Raw genomic sequence first — 20,865 nt, 5'->3', positions numbered from 1 at the left:
GTGATCGTCTGACCTTCCCAAGCAGCTACAGAAGTTGGGCATGGAAGTGGCCTCTTGGGAGAGAATGGAATGTTCTGTGTCAGAACTGAACGGGAACGGCGGAGAGTAATCACAGAGTACGTTCAAGCACCTGGATAGCTCAAGGCTTCATGTAGTTTTGCTTAAGAGCGTTATGAGACTGTAGAAAGTATCACTGTGGATTACGTCAACAAATAGGATGTGATGAGACGCTTCGATTCTGGGTGATACAGTAGTTTTAATTATGCATTTTAAAGAAATAGTTCACCAGAAAATAGAAATTACTCAATTTAACTCAACTCTAGCCAAACACAATCAGAAGTCATATTAAATAATATTCTGGCTCTTCCTAACTTTGGAATGGCATTGAACAATTCACATTTATGAAGCCCGAAAACTTATACCTCCATCATGAAAGTAATCCAAGAATCCATACTCTGGTGGGCTAATGGATGTATTGAGATAAACAAGAGAACCAATGAGATTCAACATCATTGACGTGCTGCCATATTTGAATTTACCTACGTAGCTGGCAGTTCTGTATACAGTCTACGTTTATGTTTATCGAGGGTATGGACATGTCGTCACGTTACCACGTGAACACGCCGGAGCGTGCCCTCCTGGGTGGTAAAACACTCGGCAAAATGACTGCTTACAATATCAGGAAACGCAATTCCGCGCAACATTTCAGTGTCCAGGAACACCTGATTCCTATGTAAGTCGTAGAGACGTCGTAAGGATCACCGTCGAGTCCAGCTGCTTGTAATTTAAGCAAATAATTGCGTGTAATTTTAGTCCCGGTTTCTTTGTTTCTCCTATTCTCCTCAGCCATTTTGCTGCGTGTTTTACCACTCAGGGGAACGTGTCCTGGCGCTCAAGGGGGGCGTGTCCCGGCGGGAAAGTGACATCAATGCATACCCTCTATATATGATGTAATTAGGGATGTGCAAAAATATCGATACATGTAACTATCACAATAATTTTTTTTTCGATAGTGTATCGATAGTGATACCTCTACTATCGATAACCTTTTTTAAATCATGGCATATACATACGGACATAAGTAAGTGGAAGCGAGCATGGCGAAAAATATAAGTACGCTTCGAGCTCTCAGAGCTGATGTGTGGGTGTGCTTTGGTTTTCAAAATAAGAGTTATATAAAATAATGCTGTTTGTAGGCTTCGCAAGTCATGACACAAGTCACTTGGCTACTGCAGTGCATTAGATAATAATTTCTTACTTTTCTTAATAAACTTTTTAAGAAAACCACCCCCGGTGGTGCACAGCATGTTGTATTTCTAGCTCTACTTTTTACATTTTCTATTTAAAGTATTGCAATATATATAAAAAAATGTGTATCATATCGAAATATATAGCAATATATTGTATCGTGACCCATCTATCGTGATATGTATCGTATCGGGAGGCACTTGCCAATACACAGCCCTAGCCCTTTTGACCAGTTTCTCTTCTCTGTAACTGCAAATAAATTTCATATTTGGATGATCTTAGATCTTCTTTGTTTTGGTGTTTTGTTTTGCCATGGCATTGCTCATTAAGCTAGTTTAATGTCAGTTCATTATAACACTGAGTCCGTATAAAAATGAGCAAACCAGCACAAGATCTGCAGCAATAGTTTCTTTCCTCACGGATGCTATCTCAGATAAAATGACATAATTGGGAAAAGTCACATAACTGTCTCAAGGAAGTAGTAATTATACAAATGGAGCGTTGCAGACCTTTTTGAAATCGCAGACAGTCATTTCCAAAGAAAATAGATTTTAAAATAGATGGAGGAAAATTAAGGAAATAAGAGATGTTTGGCAGACTGTACAGTGTTTAAAGTGTCTGTAACTTAACAGTTTATGCATATCTCATGTTAATCTTGAGTACTTGCAGAATAGTATCATACCCTTCAAATTACGTGGAGTCTTTAGTTTGATCACATTTATAAAAAACAGATACACCTGTACGATTATTTCCGAAAAACAACTTAAAACTAGGCGGAACTAAAGCATGTGCGCACCCATTGCCAACAAATCACAGACATATGACTCTGTGACTAAGTTTCACTTACCGCGTGCTGTTCATGTCCGGCATCTTTTCGCACTGGCACCGCTCCATCAGTTTCAAACGATCTTCAAATCCAGCGTTATATCCACCATTTATATAACAACCATCACTGAAATGCCATGAACAAACACACCAACTTCTCTCAATGTCGCAAGATCTTTTTTAAAAGGTTTTATGCTCTGCTCACATCACCATATTAAAATGTTTCAAAACTGGTGAGCCACATAATTTGTTAACATTACTTTCATTAGGTATAAAATTACCAATGTAATATTAAAGGATTAACAATAATGAATTTATCACCATAACTTGTTCGGAGCGGTTGTTCTTAGTAAATTCATATTCGTTCGTTAAAAATATATTAAGTAATGCTAATTTCAACAACTTGAAACTTGAAAATGTACATTTCACTGCAACTAATGTTAATGAATTTGGCCTTAACATAAGACTGGCACCTTTTTTCATACCTAAAAGCCTGAATTTTCCTTCTAGAAGTTCAAATAGGGTCGTCGCCTTCAAGTTACAGCCTGTAAATAAATTTGCACGGATGCTTTTTTTATAAACGCGCTGTGATTCCTTACCTTAGTTGAAATAAATAGACCTACCTTATTTATTGATGCAAATGCAATGCAAAGCTAAACAAGACAGACACTGACCATGAGCGACAAAGAAAACAATATTTATTTACTGGGCTGATCAGCAGGAAATATCTTCCTCAGATGACGGTCACTTATAAGGGAAACAAGCACTATAGCTCCGTCTTTGTTGCGGGGCCCGTTTACTTCATTTTTTTTATCAACATTATAAACAATAAAGCCAGATATTCTTGTCAGATCTGGGTTTTGTTACCAGGAGTTAGAGAAGAGCAGCGCGTTTTCTCCGCTGTCGGCTTGTTGAACAGACTTTCACCAGAGTAAAATAGACCTATATGCTTGTTTTTCTTATCAAGAACATGTAAAACAAAATAAACAAGATAACCATATACTACAGACTGTCAATATACGTTAGGTTTTGTTTTGTCGGTTTTCTTTTTATACCGTTCTGCGCAGGTTTAAATGCAGTTTTTATGTATTAAGAAACCTATATACAGGATATAATATTAATGCGTTATGAATATTTAATGATAATTATAAGCTTGGTGTGAAATTGTGACTAAATAAAAATGTAACAAATTACATCATTATTAACTTAATTTAAATAAACAAATATTCTAATATAAGTTTTTTTTATGAGCTCAAATATTCGAATATGAAATTATTGAAAAATGCCCATCCCTAACTGATATCCAGAGGCATTGCAGTTAGTTTTGCTGTAATTTGTTTAATTGTTTTTAATGCCTCTGCCGTTCTGTTTACTTTATTTTATCAGGAAATGATCTAAATTAACATAGATTGTTTTCCTTCGGCAGTTTGTTATAGTACTCGATTACAAATGACAAGTTTTGAATCTTAATTGAAACATTGTTCTTGAAATGTTTCTTTATTTGTGTGTATGCAATATATAAAGTCGGGCATGTGAGCTTATGTTTTATTAAGAGAATGTTTTTTCTATATAATCTGATTGGCGGCACCGTGTTCAAAATAAAGATGGGTCAAGTTGATATAGTATATATCAAGTAGGTATAATTTTCTTTATTTTTTTAGATTTTTATTTTCTCTTTCAGCTGATGAATATAGAAATTAGAAGCATGCTAACAAGTATAGCAACTATAACTTAGGATGCCAGCACGTTAAAACCCTTTTTTACACCGTCTAGTAAATTTTTTTGTAAACTTGAACAAGCTATTGATCTTTGATGTAACTTAATAAAGTAGATCACTTGGTTAACATGTTGTTTATTTGGATTGGTAATAGTGCCATAACATTTTTTTTTAATTAAACTTTGGTATCTTTTATTGCATCGTAATTGCCTAAAATGTTGTCTTTGTGGTGTTGTGTAAAAACACCCGTTAGATGTTGTGAAACCGCTGTAGCTCAATATTGTCCTATAATCCCTTCTTCCGTTTTTAAATTATCTAGCTTTTACTTATTCACTCGTCCCTCCATATGGAATTCTTTTGACAGACCTCAAAATGGCTCTGACCCAATTTGCACACATTTTAATGCTTTTTCCCCCCTCGCTGTAATTTCTCCTGAGAACGGTGACACTTCAATGTCAAGTCATTTTTGCTTCTTATGTTGGCAAGTCATTTAACCTGTATGATCTTCACAAACTCATCTAGCTGTCTTGTTGTCTGAATTATTCTAATTTACTTTGCATTACTGATGCGCTTCTGACACATCCCATCTCCATCTGGGGGAGTAAAAGTGTGAAGAGTTAAATGGTTCAGTTTTGCCAATATCCATGCGTTCAACCTTCAAGATTGTGTTTCCCAAGGTCAGGAGAGTTTGATTTAAGCTAAATGTTAAAGTCGATTGTTCTGCCGAGCGTGTACTCTTGTGACTTGATTTGCATGTTGTTTTGTTTGAAATATTCAGGATTACTGTGCAGACGAGAGCAGTGGAAATATGCTGTGACATGTCTGAAATGTTGTTTTAAATGCAAATAAAAACAGAGAACGTTGCAACAATGCAGGTGTAGGAGCAGAAAAGGGCACGGGCGGTCAGCTAGCAGGTGTGTGCATGAGGAAAACCGTTTTCAGTGTGAAGAGACGCTGGATTTAGAGAGCAATTAGCTTTGGCATCCTATCACAAGCTGCCAGCGCTCCTTCATTGTCCGTTCAATTTATTCAATAAAACTTGATTGCCAACCACGTGAAATAGCATCTGCAAATCTGCTGTCGCAACAAAGTGCCAGGATCCTGTAGTTTCACTCAGACAATGAAAAACAGTCACTCTGTGGAGACATTGAGTGGACAAACTTCATTTTGTGGTGAATTTAGTAGCACAGGCTCCATGGGAAGCGTAGTGACCAGCAGCCGGCTGGAACTCTGTTGTGTGCCATCTGGAGTAGGTGTGTTGGTCCTCTCTCTTCCGATCTCACTTCTTTTATTTATTTATTTTGAGTCATATTGTGGAATGAGCATGCATAATGAAGTGCGTGAGAAGGGCTTATTATTCAGCGAGTTGGTCCTAACATCTGAAGATCGGGCCACAACGCTAGTCTGTTGTGGTTTAGCATCACAGACTCCAGTGGATAATTTTTTTCCACAGTCATCCTCTTTGTCAGCCTTGTTTTGACATGTCAGTCATTGCTTGGTTTTTCAGCAGACAAAGTGTGGAACATTTGTTTGTCTTGGTACATTTTGTCCAGTTGTAACTGGCTTTTTTGATTGAGGCTTGTCCTGCTTTGACATTTAATGTCTCTAAAGACAGATGTCTCAAAGAAATGTTTCATTAAAAATTATATCACCTTTCACTCTGTGGCTGAAACCACGCTGTGCTCGCTGCTAGTTTACAAGAAAAATTGTAGAGCAAAACTTTAGATGGAAAGCTATGTTAAAGTATAGTGACCAGTTGCATAAAGAACCTTTGCAGAGTAAATGCACAGCGTGTTATGAGGTACAAGGGCCATGCTATGTTGTGGATGTACTGAAGAGAACTTTCAAGGTTATGAAAATAAAGCTTAACACTGCACAAGGAGACAATGTTGTTTTTGCTAAAGTATTTAAAATGTACTGCTTTTGTGAATAAATAACAGCTGATCACTATGAATTCACATTCTGTCAGCTATATTTAATTTCAGCACTCAAAGGTACTGTCCACAATCTCTTTTTTTTTAAGATTTATTTTTGGCATTTTTTGCCTTTATTTGTAGTACAGTAACAATGAGAGGACAGGAAACGAAGTGGGAGAGAGGGGGGGTGGGATCGGGAAAGGACCATGAGCCGGGACTCAAACACGGGTCGCCCGGAGTGCAACAGCGCCATATGTCGGAGCACTAACCGCAAGACTATCGGCTCCGACTACATCACCATCTCTTTTAAAAACAAAATTGCAGGTTACTTTTTGTGAGTTGATGAATACTGTCAAACTGACATTTCCCACATAAACGTGCCTGACAGCTCAACTAATAAATCAGTATTTGCCATTAATTTGTAAGACATCTGCAAATTGTAACTGGCTGTCTGTGTGATAGTCAGTGATGTCAGGGCCATTATATGATTGGCTTATGGGGTGCAAGCGAAACAGATGCAGATGTTTTTGTTTCTTTTTACCAGCCTGAGTGCCTTATTGCTTTCATTAAAGTGTTATCACAACATTTTTAGTAAAACATTTTAATTGAGCAAATTGATTAAGTTTGTAACATGTAACAGACGTATGTACATTATTTATTGCAGCACACTCTTTTCATATAATCTTTAGTTTATTATTCCATATTGTCTCAGCAGGGCAAGATATAAGATATATTAATATTTTCATTTGTGCCTTTGAAGGGCTTGGTCCCCTAATTTTTGCTTGCAGCTATATTTATCAGTCTGAAATATTTCTTTTCTGTCTTTTATCCCTGTTCACGTTTCTCTGTGTTGCATTAATGCCGTTCAGCCGAGCAGTGTACTGCGTCTTGTTTTGCCCGTGGTGTGTGTAAGCCTTAGATGTTACTGTAGCATCATAAATCAGATTCTGATTTTGATTTCCATAAAAAGAAATCTCCTGACATTCATTGGCATATACCATTTGTAGCGAGTATATTGATCCCAGAACCTTTTAGCTTGCCCACAGCCCAGAGAATACAGTAATGTGTTTACAGCTGGAAGTCTGACATTTTCTTTATTTCATGCATATTTTCCTGCAGATAAGAAAATCTCTTTGACATATCTACACAGGGACATTCCAGTGATGCTTTAATATGCACAAAATATGCACAAAATGGTTGGGTAACCATTATTTAAAATTTGATTACAAACTTTTTTCTGTACTTTTTACTAATTTTCTTTCTGAACTTACATTTTCCTTAATTGTTTTAGAGGTCAAAAGGCCCAATACAATATTTAATTTAGTCCGTTTTATTTCCTTTAAACTTAAAGTGGCAGTTCGTAAGAATGGCCTCTTTGTCGCCATCTCAGTTTGTAATTGCTACTGCAAGTGATGTGCGGCTGTATTTTCTTTACGTGAGTTGTGATTCGGCACTGCTCAACTGCGCAGATGAGTCTGATGTTTTGAGTCGTGGCCTGTGACAGTGCAGCGGTGATAATCTTCACTGTACATCAGTAGCGCATAATAAACATAACAGATAACATGGCAGATGATACAACACAAACAAATAAGAACATAAACAGACCCAAATAGCGCAAATGGAGGTTGTGTTGAAGTGTTTTGATATTATTTCGGGTGCTGGGTCATATCCATACCTGCCAACACTGCCGTTTTGGTCGGGAGTCTTCCGTAACGCGGTTACGCGAACCGGACAGAAGATCCGCGATCGCGGGTCTCAAATGCTGACAGGTACGGACGTACAGTCATATATCATTATACACAACTATATATACATTAACTATACGCAAAGCCTTGTCATCATTTCCCGGAAAATAAGTCTAATTTTCAGTAAAATCACAGGCTTCACTTATCCCGTGTGAGTGCGCCACATGAAATACAGATGTGGGGAGGTAATTTCTAAATCACACGAGGTCTCCATATAACACTAATCCCTTGCAAATAGGGCTTAAGTTACATTTATCATAATGAACATAACAAAGAGAGAAAGAAACACAGATGAAACTGTACCCGTCTGTATTAACACAACAAGTGCACTATGGTTTTTGTGTTATTTATTGAAATATTGAAATGTCTTACCTGTTCCGTTCAGAAGAAATAAAGCCATGTCTGCATCCGTTTACAATCCTTTCAGATCACGGAGTTCACGCCACCTTTGAAATGCCTTGCCAATATTAATTCTTGTTTTCGCATGAGTCCTATCACATTCCCCTTTTCTTTGTAAACTCTCATCAGTTCGTACTTTCTTGGTTTTCACAACTGATGAATCCCCAGATGTCAGCGCTGCTTGGCGTTTAAAAGTAAAAGTACTAAACGCCGCCATAAATAATACTAAAAGTTTCCAAGAAAAAAATTCTGTGTACAATGCAACCCGTCACCTGAAAGCATCGGATCCTCTTCGTTCTGTTCACGAATGTGACGAAATGATGCATAGACGAAAGATACCAAATAAGGATTTCCAGAGAAACACTACTCGACAAGGAAATGGTTTGTAATTTATTACAAGCTTTCCGTGATGAATCCAGCTAGGGTAATGACACAGTTTTACACTTTCATGTACTTGATCAATAATTGGTTTTAGTTTTTTTTTATCAAAAAAACTTACGAATTGCCACTTTAAGTATTTTTGTTGCTATTTCTATACAGTTATTTCTTTTCTGTCTTTAAACCCTAGATATTAATGTTTAGGACTTGGATCTCTTGTTATGTTTTAAAAAATGAATATGCAAAGTTCTTTGTTGGTTTCTCCTCATAAAAAGGCATTTCGTTTTCTGTAAATCTCGTACCTCAAGAAAAGTCTTTGAAATGGCTTCTTCTGTTTATTTCAGTCGGCTCTTGAATGCCTTTTGATGTTCCCTGCCATATACATTTGAGATTAAATGATGCATTCTCCCTTGAAAACCTGAATAATCATATCTTTCCTCTTGCTGTAATTGGGCCAGAGCCCAGAAGGGAATGGCAAAGCTGTGTTTTTGTGCAAATGAATTCACCTTTGACCCAGCCCGTCTCATAATGCGATTTCAGATGTACCCGCCAAATATTCTCATGGGCAACATGGACCCGTTTAACAATATAACTCTTCTTTTTTTGTTCGACACAACCGGAATCGTGTTGGATGTCGTATTGATCTTTGAATGACAGTCCATTGTTGTAATTTTTATGAGACAAAATTTGTATTACGAGGGTGATCAGGCTGGTTTTAATGAGAAAGACGTGTTGAATAGATGACTTTGCTTGAGTAACAGGGTTCTGCTTCTCTCTTTGATTTAATGTTGAGAGCTAATGTTGAAATCTCTTTGAAAATCCAAACTTCAGGCATTCTTTTGGTCTCTTCCGTAAATGAAAACCATGTGTGGATTTCCTTCAATATGCAACAGACTGCAATTTAAAAGACCCTCCAAAACCTCAGATAAAGTTTTTCTGCTTGGCACTCTTGGATGAACTAGTCAAGTGCTTTCCGAGACGCCTTTATGCAGACGCCCTGCAGAGATGCAACATCGGTTTCCCAGAGCAAACATGAAATCACATGTCAAATGTTTCAGATATGCATATGTTTTGCATCTCTTTGGGTTGTGAATGTGGTTTTTGTGCACTGGAGCAGGGTGGTGCTGCTTTGCTGAACATTTTCCCCTCAGCATTTTAGCCCGGAGTTCAGCATAGGCCCTCGCTGCAGCTTGTTGAGTCTTTTTTGACACGCGCCGCTGGTTAATGGAGCGGCTCGCCTCCATCCGCACCAGCTTCTATCGTTCCTCTAAAAATAAAGATTGACTTTCCACTGATCCTGCTCGCTTTGTGTTTTTCCATCAGCATTGGTAACTTTCGGAAAAGGTGCTTATCTATCTATAGTTTCTTTTTTAGAAAAGAAGTCTGTGACTCTCTTGTACTCTTACCATGACTAATGGTGTTGAGAACGGTGGGATGGATGTTTCACATCACCCCTGAATCACAGCACTGATCTTTTTGGCACTAAATTTGAAGACGTGCCTCCCACTGTCTGTAATGTAGACAGTGAATTTTGTTAAGGGCAGGTGATATTATTCAAAGTGACTTATGTTAAACTGGATGTTTTTATAGACTAGCATTAGCACAGCAGTGCTGGACTCAGAATTAGATTTAACTTTTCACACTTCAGGGAAAGATTTGTCACACATTTTAGTGAATTGTTTATTGTTGCAGCAGCAAAAGAAGAAAAGTCGCTTGTTTTGCCTCATGGGACTTGAAATAAATCCATTGTTTCACTTTTAACTTTCCACAAAAAGGAACTTTAGTACCCGCACTGGATTTATAGTATTAAACTTAATTTCCTGAAGCACTAATTATGCCTTTTAATGCCTTCCTCTCCCTTGAAAATTGGCTGTGGTTCTTTATTGCATATCGCATGACGTAAACCAGCAAATCTGTGAGGATCCTTTTCCTGAAAGGTAAATATGTGCTGTTCTAGGAACAACAGGGACTTTTCAGAGACCGCATGTGAAACATGCTACTTCCTGTTATGGGTGTAGTCCTGTAGGGCTCATATATCGGTTAGTGAGATTAAATGTGAAAAATTGTGAAATCGGCTTGTCTAGAACAGAACATTGAATCTCCTGTGGCTCTTTTTTTTTGAATTAGGAACATGTTTCAGATTTTTATTTGCTGTGCAAACAAAAGGAATCTTTAAAATTGCCCGAAGCACTGTTTTGTCTCATCTTCTTCAAGGTCTTATCCTCAAGATCTCTTTTATTTGGCTAGTTTTGCCTAATTTTATTTTGCTTGTAGTGAAGTCAGATCTGAACCATTCAATTGAAGTTTTTTTTTATAAAGGACCTAGTAAAATGATCTAAACTTAAAGTAAACTTTGGTTGATACTGAAACGTTTTTCAGTGTTTTCCACAGCACCATTATGTCGTAATTGTTTTCATCATTGAAAAGAGTTTAGTACCTGTGTTTTTCCTGCAGTCCTTGTCATTTTTTCTTTCATCGGCACTGCTGCCTGCTACTGAGTCACATTATTGAATCCTGGGAAGTTTTTTGGGACTTTGCAATACGCCGAGCTACATTGTCGGATTTATTCCATTGCATCGCAAATTTGACACTTTATTGACTTGACACTAAATTTCATTTATTTTTTAAATGTTCACCCAGTCATTCGTGTGCACTTGTGGGGTTCAACCACCTTGGGAAATTACCTCAGGAAAACATATTCCATTTCACTTAAACCACACTGAATTCAATTTAAACGCCGTGTCCATCCTGAATATTGTACTGTGATGGGCATGTCATTGAGGCATGACAGCACGACAGGAAGATTATCTCTCAAGAAGGCTTATAGTTCCGTCTGGTTTTGCTCTTACTGTAACCAAGATTTCCAATTCGTTGCCTACCACGGGCTGTTTCTATAGTAACCACGGGTGGTCAGGTTTGCGTTTTTTTATGCCTGTCATTGCCCTCTCCATCTTTTTCGCGGAGTTCCTTTTTCAGAATCTCTTATTAACAATTCATGAGTTGAAGCGAGAGATCGGTTATATTTGGAGTTCTCCAGTTTGCTTTTCAGGCATAATAGATTTACCAACTCGTAAAACCACATCAGGTTTGTGAAGCTGACATGTTTTGCTTTCAATTAGAGTTATATTGATCATTTTTTAGGATTTAATTGATTATGGTGGGTCTTGAAGACAACCCTCGTGCACCCAGGAGTTGGTGCTCAAATGATCCAAATCTTAAAGCATTTCATCTCATTTTTGTTGGAGTTCAGCTCTTATTTTGGATGTTTTAGGATATTGTTTTTCTAAATTACTCTTTATTTCTAAATTATCCCCCGTGGAAATGACATTGAAGTCATATTGTGGACCTGCTCTACAGTCATCTGTACTTATAACATTTTTTATGCCGTTGCACTCAATAAACTCCACTTACCCAAGCAAGAAGCAGCCCAAGTCTTCCCCTGAACGGTTCTTTCGCAGGTTTAGATGTTATATTTTTTCTTCAGCGTTGGCAGCTATAAGGCAACCAGTTGACAGAGTTTTTCTCTTGGGACGGCACTGTTCAGCTGGAACCTCGTCTTTGATTGTCCTCATAAATCTGAATAAAACTCAATGGAAAGAAAAATTATTTGGGTGTAACGACAACGTGTGGTCATGCGCATGTACCAAAATCTTAACTGGAGTGTTATTGTTTGTGGCTTTTTGACCCATACATGGTCCATCTGTAAAGATGCTCTTAACTGTTTTATATTCCTGTACACTTGGACCTGAGTCTCCAGAGATTGCTGACACGTTTGTGCAGTTTAATGTTCTCTAAATGTTGTTTGAAAATTTGGTGGTCTTGAAGAAAGGACACTGATGTGGATTGATGGCTGTGATCATTCATCAGGCCCAGCAAGAGAATAGCTGAAGCAGAATTGAGGTGCAAAACAAGTTAGAGCCACAGAATAAGAAAATTAAGGCTAAAGTGGAAAAATAAAGGCCTGTGGGTGTAGAAGTAGGGAAGAAATGGCCAGTAGAATAGAAAGTGAAGGAAAGAAGGTAACCGTGTTGAGTAAGTCAATAGGAAGAAAATTATGTGGATGATAGATTTTAGCAGTTGCCAATTACTGTACCGCACGGCATGTCCGTGATTGCAGCAGATGTGTGAAAAAGACTCAGAATGTTTGCACGAGACCTTATCTGCATATGATCAGTTTCGATCTCTCATCTCTGAACATGCTCAGGAGAATCAAACTTTTAACTTCAGTTTTTGCATGCGTTGACTTTTTATATCAAGCTCGGTACAAGAAACTGAAGCATTGGCGTAGAGTAATAAAATAATATATTTTCTATATATTTCTATGTATGTGTTATTGTAATAGTATAGCCTAATGTAATGTAATACTTAGCATTCACTTTAATATGCAGATCTATCTATACTGCAGATTTGACCTTCTGATATTAACTGAAACTGATTTTCCCTTGTTTTCCAGCGTGGGTTCAGGATGCTAATCCTCAGTCCCAGTGGGGTGTGGTTGTGTCTCAGGACTTTATATACGGAAAAGCACTTCATTTTCAAACCAAACGCCATACGTGAGGGATAAAAGGCTTTGTTGATGTCATAATCTTTTGGTTAGAACAGCCCTCATCAGTTCTCCCTCATTGTTCATGTTTATGTTCATGTCGTGGTCATGATCTGATCAGTATACTGTAAAACATCTTTTTAAGTAAATTAAATCAAATTGACTTTACAAGACTTGTCAACTTACTATTTTACATTTCTAAACGTCTTAACACAACTTATACAAATAAGTTGATATTGCTTAACTTATAAGTTACATTAACTTAACCACTTGTCAGAATTTAAAATGGTATACGTTGAAATGACTCGTAAAGCCAATTTTGCTGTTAAGCTGCACAGAAGACACTGTTTTGAACATTTTCATTTTTTATGAACTCAGGAATTCACGTTTTGTCATTAAATGCTTTAAACAACATTGTGAATAGGTGTTATGAAAGGTCTGGCCCACATTTTATTGAAAATTGAATTATATGTATGCAATGCTATTAGAATTAATGATTATCCTACATAATATGTACAAAATTTTGTTAATAGAAATTATCTTAAAGCTGTGATCTTTAACTTTTGCCTAGGTTTTGCAATCTCTGTTTAAAAGAAAACTGCAAGTTACTTTACTCGACATACTTTTCTTTTTGTGGGTTGAAGTCAATCTGACATTTCCTGTGAAATTGTACTTTACGACTCGCTTTTTAAATCATTATTATAATCTTTCCATTGTGAATCAGGGTTTGGTAAGGAGACAATTTTCAGTTCCATATTTACTTAACTGATTTTTTATTTTAAAGTTCCGGTTGAATGGGCAGTTTCTGACAATCTTATATTAATATTGAGTACCTAATATTGAGAATACTTCGTATCTTCGAAGAGTATTTAGTTTAATCACATTTATAAAAGATAGATGCAGCTTTACGATTATTTCCAAAAACATACGACATCCTGGGGGTGTGCAGGGGAGGAACAAAACCACGAGCACCCAATTTATCATCGCATTATCCCTGCATAAATGTTTTGATTCACTGTAAGTTTGTGTTGTTTACATTATGCACGTACGCGCCGATTGCCAACAAAACACAAGCATATGACTTAGTTTCACTTACCGCGTGCTGCTCATGTCCAGCATCTTTTAGCGCTGGGAATGCTCCATCTATCAGTTTCAAGCGATCTCCAAATCCAGCGTTATATCCACCTTTTATATAACATCCATTACTGAAATGGCGTGAACAAACATACACACCTCAACTTCTCTCACTATTGCAAGAACAACAAGCTGCAGCTGCAGGCCTACAGCGCAGCCAATCTTGACGCAGCGCAGCCAATCTTGATGGTAGGCTGATCTTCCTATCGCTCGTCGGTTGACTCGTGGGTGGGCTTTTTCTTTCACCTTGCCGTGGGCGTGCATTTCGGGGAGAATTGCCCAATAAAGGACTAAGAAAAGTTGTTACGTAATGGTTTTTCATGTTAAAAAAAACAATTCGAAACCTATACAAACCTTTGGGGAGTGTATCGAGCACAGAAATACTATGTAATACGTCCAACTCGTTTTTATGACAAGTTGACCATGTTAAGCATGAGGTGCCAGCACGTTTAACATCGTAAAGAAATCAGAATGCATGAAACTGCGTTGAATCCCCCCTTTACCAAAAGTTGTGGGTTCCAGCTTTAAAATAATCAAATTTCCACATTTTATTTGCTTGGACTATATATTGGTCTATCACAACAGTCTTGTATTTTTTAAAAGCTGAAATTGTTTGTTGATAAATGCTGCATTTCCTTTTGTAAAAATGAAGTACTTTGAAAACTCAAAGAATGTCAATATCACTTCAGTGTGCTGTACTTGGATAAACTCTATGACAATAAGAGATGCACAGTCATACAAACTCATTTCATTTGCAATGACTAATTACCGGCTCTGCATCACAATGAACCTGATAGATTGTTCGTTTCATTTGTATTTGCTCTTAAAGATTATAACAGATTCAGACTGCGCGTCGTGTGCCACCACATTTTTCCCACTTCAAACACGCATTTTTCGTCATTGTTTGTGCTTTCATTATCTACAGCTTGCTGTTTCCACTGTTTTATTCAGCCCACTTTAGTTAAAGTTTTAGCCACGGAACGTGTGCTAGCATTCATTATGAAGCAGATAGCGAGGAATGTTAATGGTAGTTTCAAGACGGGGTGGAGGCTAATTTTAGATAATGGCACTAATCTGTATGGGAATCTAGGGACCAGACAAGCTACTGGTCAGTGCTGTGCCATCTAGTATAAACCTCAAACAATGGGTCAGACACCAAGGTCTGGTTTTCTGTTGATCTGTTCTCTTGAACGCTGTTATTATGTAATTATTCCATGCTAGCGTGCACTGGAAAGAGTCTTTTAGTCTAGTCCATAAACCGAGAGGGAGTCACATTGTATAGGTTCCATACGGACATAAGGAACATGTTTCATGAAGGCCCACTGTTTAACCAACACTGATATGATTTTCAGATGTAGATTGAACGTTTTAGTGTCGATGTAACCCCCAGCCTTCTCCTCCACATGCCTTTCCTCTCAGAGGTTTCCAGGCAGTTTAGATGGTTGTCTGATGGTGGTCTGACATGACAAGGCAAGCGTATCTCCATCTGCTCTCCACGCACCCTGGAGCCGGTAGATTCGGGCCTGTCTGAGATTGATGTTCATCTCTTCATAACTCTTATCTTAGCTTACCACACAATGCAGCTATAGATGTCCTCACTCAATTTCCTTTTGTTAAGGAACAAAGCACTCAGAGCTCTGCTAGGAAATTTTAACTTGAGTGTTTTTCCACTTCTTGCACTTTTTATCTGTCTTTATCTTTTCTTGCGATCGATTCGGTTTCTTTATCATCTACGGCCATTACTGATTTCATTAACCACGTCATAGTTTCGCTGATGTGTTTCCTTTCTTTTTCTGTCCGTTTGTGCTTTCATCATCATGTTTTTGGTGATCGCTTCAGTGTCACATGCTTCTGACTTTTACTGGGTCTCCTAGTTGTCATATTTGGTTTCACAATAGGCTATTGGCTCACCGGCTTTGTTTGGGTGGAGATATTTGTTTCAGCATGTTGTAACCCAGTCTGTTTATTGAGGACGTCATGGAAGAATTGTAGATCTCATGTCCTCAAATCCGTCCTGACGGATTCTGATTACACGTTACCGCCCTTTAAACAAAAAAAATGCTTTGTTACCATGATCCAAACAGACCTACCTACCTTTCACAAAGCATCATTTTAACACTAATGAATTATTTATGTATTTTATTGCTTTTTCTGCTTAAATTCTCATTACCGTAACACATCCCAATTTGCCTGAGTGCATTATATGTTCTCATTTAAACAGAGTAAAATTAAAACATTCTGAAAAAACAATTGGATGTTCCTTCTAGATGTTCTCGAATTAAATAAAGAATATTCATGTACAGTATAATAAAAATGAAGAAATGGTGGAAAAAAAGAACTGTCCATGACTGATGTTCTCATCCTCCTGACCCTGGACAACAAAACCAGTCTTATGGGTAAATTTTTCGAAATTGAGATTTTTACATAATCTGAAAGCTGAATAAATAGACTTTCTATTGATTTATGAGTTGTTAGAATAGGACAATATCTGGCTGAGATACAACCGTTTAAAACTCTGGAATCTGAGAGTGCAAAAAAATCAAAATATTGAGAAAATTGCCTTTGAAGTTGTTAATCAGGGGTACTGTGGCAGACCATCCACTCACAACAATAAAGTTTTTATATATTTAAGGTATGAAATTTACAAAATATCTTCATGGAACATGATCTTTATTTAATATCCTAATGATTTTTGGCCTAAAAGAAAAATCGATAATTTTGACCCATACAATGTATTTTTGTCTTTTACTAAAAATGTTCCCGTGCTACTTAAGACTTTCATAAAATGAAACCGACGAGAATAAAGTTGAAGTATTTTATTGTTATCTTAGACTTTTGTGAGATGAGTACAAAAATGAAAAAGGTAAATTAAGTGACATGTTTAGTTATATTTTATTATTTGTACTTCTTTTCAGTCACAGAGTTCTTCAATTTAAGAGTTGTTTGGGAAAGAGAAGATTCTGTAATTTAATGCAGCTTGGAGAACTGCATTTAGGGAAATTTGGGGAAATTGTAATGTTCAATCATTTATTCAATGAAAATAAAAAAACAATGTGTATTGAAAAGTTAATATGGTTTTATATACAGTATATTGTCAATTATAGTTTGTGGATAGAAAATCGGAATCGGCAAAAATCGGAATCGGCAGGTTTCACTTGTTATAAAATCGGAAATCGGAATCTGCAAAGAAAATTGCAATCGGTGCATCTCTAATACATTGTCTTATGCATTTTCATAAAAATTTGCTTAGGCCTCGTGGCTTTGCTTTTTTTAGCAAAGCATGCTATGGTATTGACAGTTTTTACGGTAATGATAATATTTTTCATATATTGATATATGTCATACATGTTGTTTCATACATTGTATTTAATGAATCAAAAGGAAATTTGTTGATGCAAGTATTTGAAATCTTGAAAAGCAAGATTTCGTGAGAATCACCCAACTATATGTAAATATAATTATGTAGACTGGGACTGTGCGCTTGCGTTGCGTTGGCCAAGTATTCCCATCTGTGTCTATAGTGTGGTTCTGGCCCCAGTTTAAAGAACTGAAGACTGCCTCTGTCTCGCTATAGAGCGTTTGAATTACTGCGAGATTCTCTGTCTATAGTCTAAATCAAGAGCCTGACAAAACGTGAACTGTGGCTCACTCCTGACATTTAACCTTCATCAGAACGAAAGAGAAATCGATCCGCTCTGCCGCTGGTTTGATGTCTCAGCCTCTGGATGATCTTGTCATGTTTGATTGTGCACTCGGCTGACAGGAGCTCGACTCGTTCACCGTTACTTGTACTTAAGGGTGTTGGAGATATGAAGCTATGTTTCTTTACACAGCTTTCTTCTTTAATGCGACTGTTTCTTCTGATCATGTGTGTATTCATCATACCAGCAAACTCGCCGCTTTTCGACAAACTTAACCGTTTTTGATTCCAAATTTGCCTTTTTTGTGAATCGTATTAGGGCTGTGCAGTATATCGAAATTATCGAAATATCGCACATGTGCATATCGCAATATGCATATCGCGATGGTTTGCGATAAATGAGCTATTTAATTCTTCGGAAAGTTATGTATGGTCAAAGTTTTTGGTCTATGCGGATAGTATAGTTTCTTTCTGGCACTTGGATGTTAGTTGGGATATGCGTGTGTGTGCATGATAGCGTGCGCGTGCTCTAGCGCAAGTCAATCAACAATCCGCGTCGCGAAGCTAAATTTGTTTTATTTATTTTTGTTTATTTACAAAATGTCAGATTTGTTTAATGCAACAGTAAAACATGGCTGTTCACTTTCAGAAGTTGTAGTGATGCTTTCTTTTTCCTAAAATAATGTGAAATATATGTCGGTTATATAATCTCTTTAATATATTTGAATACAATTTAAATTGTTTTAAAAAAAGAAATATATCGCATATTGAATATCGCATGATTTAGCATGCTATCGCATATCGCATCTTCCCTCAATATCGCACAGCCCTAAATCGTATAGATCCGAAGCGTTTTTACCCAGAGTGGGGGGGTTCCTTGGTGATTTATAAAATATAAGTCCTCGGGTGCCATATTTTGAACATTCATTATAGCATCAAGCACGGATGTGGCAGGAAAAGCGCGTTCTAAACATCATTTTTGTCCATGTGTAAAGCATTGCTGAAAGGGACGAACGCAAAGTGTTGTCTCGGATAAAGAGAAAATGGCGTTATGTATTATTCAGTTCGCCTGTGTGATCGAAACGGCTATGACAGTTGCCAATTTCCTTTTCGAATTTACTCCAGAGTGTACCAGAAAGCATAATTTATGAGCTAACTGTGGCTTTTTTGTTTCCAGATATTTGGAGATTATTATCACTTTCAGCACCATGCGGTGGAGAAGAGGTCTTTATCGGAGCACAGTGAAACACACGATCGTCTCCAATCAGAACCACAGGTATGTGTGAAATATACGACCCAGACTCCTCTATGAACCCGTCCCTCCAGATTTTACCCCAACAACCTCAAAGGTTACATTTAAACATTTTTGCCAGACAACAGTCACAAAAACTGATGAGGTCATGGGGAACTTTAAATGTCAGAGGATGTGGAAGTACAAGAGAATTACATACTGTGGAAATGAAGAACAAAATGTTGATATATAAAAGTGAATATATCTGGTTTAAAGAAATAGTTCACCCAAAAAGAACAATTCTGCCTAAATGGACTTTTAGCGTGTCATTCTAAATCTGCACTAGCTCCAAAATGACAAAAAGGTCTTATGTGTATTTTAGCCTGGATATGGTCTACAAATTGACCTCCTGTCTTATGTGGGAAAAACAAGTTTAGTTTAGTTTGTAACCACATGGAGTCTGTAAATGATGACAAAAGTTTTACTTTCGGGTGATTCTGATGAAGAAATAGGATGTTGTGCTGACTTTTTGGGCTCATGTGATGTTTTTGGGTCTTATGATTGTTTTTTGCTGGTATTTTAGCAGTGTCAATATATTTTCGTTCACCTTTAGCCCTACTTTAGCTAATAGGACACTATATGACTTTGTCTATTCTTTCAATATTTTTTAGTTTGTCTGGCTTCTCAAAGAGCTCACACTTTTTCATTACTCAGGGAGTAAACATAAAGACTGATCACTATTGGGAGGGAATGTTTGAGGCTTTGATCTTTGTTATTTTTACCCCGACACCCTCTAAATCTTTAGATTTCTTTTCATTTTCGTCTTGTAAAGAAATGTTTCTTTTTTCCAGCAGTTCCTAGAAACATTGTTAGTTTATGTTACGACTTCCGTTTCTTCCGAATGTAATTTGATCTTTCCGTTCACACCTCCAGACGTGTATGTCGGATGAAACGTATACAGAAACCCGACCCTTCTCAATATCACTTATTTCTGAAGCACACAGACTAAAACCCTGTTGTCACAGTTTGAAATACGAGCATTTAAAGTTGCCTTGCCCGCAATGCATGGACCTGACATCTGCATTCGTTCACCACAGCCGCCGTATTTGTCGCTCGCCGGCTGCTTCGATCCAGATGGTGAGTTTCGGAGCGGTTTGAAACACGGACCCCGCAGTTTTAATGGCGGAGGACTCAAAGGGCTAGAAACCTCCTTAATGGAAATCACCGACTGGACCCGTATGGCCCATTACTCACCTTCTAGAAGGGGTTTAAAAGTCTGTCGTGAAACATGGTTTCAGCGGCACGCTCCATCATCCCGAATGGCTTCCAGGAGCAAGACGGACTTCCCTGGAGACAGAAAAGCTCTCTATTGTCCAGTGTGCCGAGATGAGGTGTGTGAATAATGAGCCTACCTGACTCCCAACTCTGTGCTGAGCTGGGTTTGCCTCATTTCTTTCTGTAATGAGAGCAAAACGTATTGCCTCTGTTCATCTACAGCCAACAATTTGTCCATGAGCTGTGCAAATTTTAGTCATCTTTCAAAGCTGATTTTCTGACTTGCAGCAGGGTGCTTTCACAGTAGGAGTGAGCACAAATAGTCAGAAATAACAGCCATGATTGGTCAAAAAAGCATATTGTCATTTTGGGTCATATCGACCAGTCTGATAGCTTACGTGATGTTGAGTTGAGGTTTGGTTTTAGTAGACATTTTCACTGTATCATCTCCCTAGCTATGTTTACATGCAACCAAATAATCTGTTAGTAATCAGATTGATGTCTCAATAGACCTAAAAACCTTCACCTTAATTGACGTTTGATCGAATTTGAAGTGGGTCGGTCTAAAATAATTCCTAAAATAATTCCATAAATAGGAGACAAATAGTCATTTAAAGTCTTGAGAATTTTTCAAAAATATCATTCACAAGATACAGCGAACACCTGTTTTGTACAAGGCAATGGCTACAGGCATTAGCAGGGTTGATGTGTTTTTAGTTACTTTTTTAATGTTGTGTCATTCGCTACTTCACATTTTCTTCATTGGCCAATTAAAGCAAGTAACATCTGAAAATACATAGCTGACATTTTTTTT

The 20,865-nt window shown here is 37.4% G+C and overlaps 1 protein-coding gene across 2 annotated transcripts in view; it reads left to right on the top strand.

Annotated features, from left to right (window-relative positions):
- Nucleotides 1-20,865, top strand: part of furina (furin (paired basic amino acid cleaving enzyme) a) — an 89,637-nt gene that overhangs the window by 28,334 nt on the left and 40,438 nt on the right. For both annotated transcript variants that reach the window (XM_057353615.1, XM_057353525.1), the window contains exon 3: nucleotides 18,723-18,821. In XM_057353615.1, the coding sequence (XP_057209598.1) occupies nucleotides 18,723-18,821 (99 nt within the window). The remainder of the gene's footprint in view (nucleotides 1-18,722; nucleotides 18,822-20,865) is intronic.

This window comes from Triplophysa rosa, linkage group LG1 (assembly GCF_024868665.1).
Source record: "Triplophysa rosa linkage group LG1, Trosa_1v2, whole genome shotgun sequence".
Taxonomy (NCBI): domain Eukaryota; kingdom Metazoa; phylum Chordata; class Actinopteri; order Cypriniformes; family Nemacheilidae; genus Triplophysa; species Triplophysa rosa.
The sequence above is the reverse complement of the archived record's forward strand: the minus strand, read 5'-3'. Positions and strand labels throughout refer to the sequence as shown.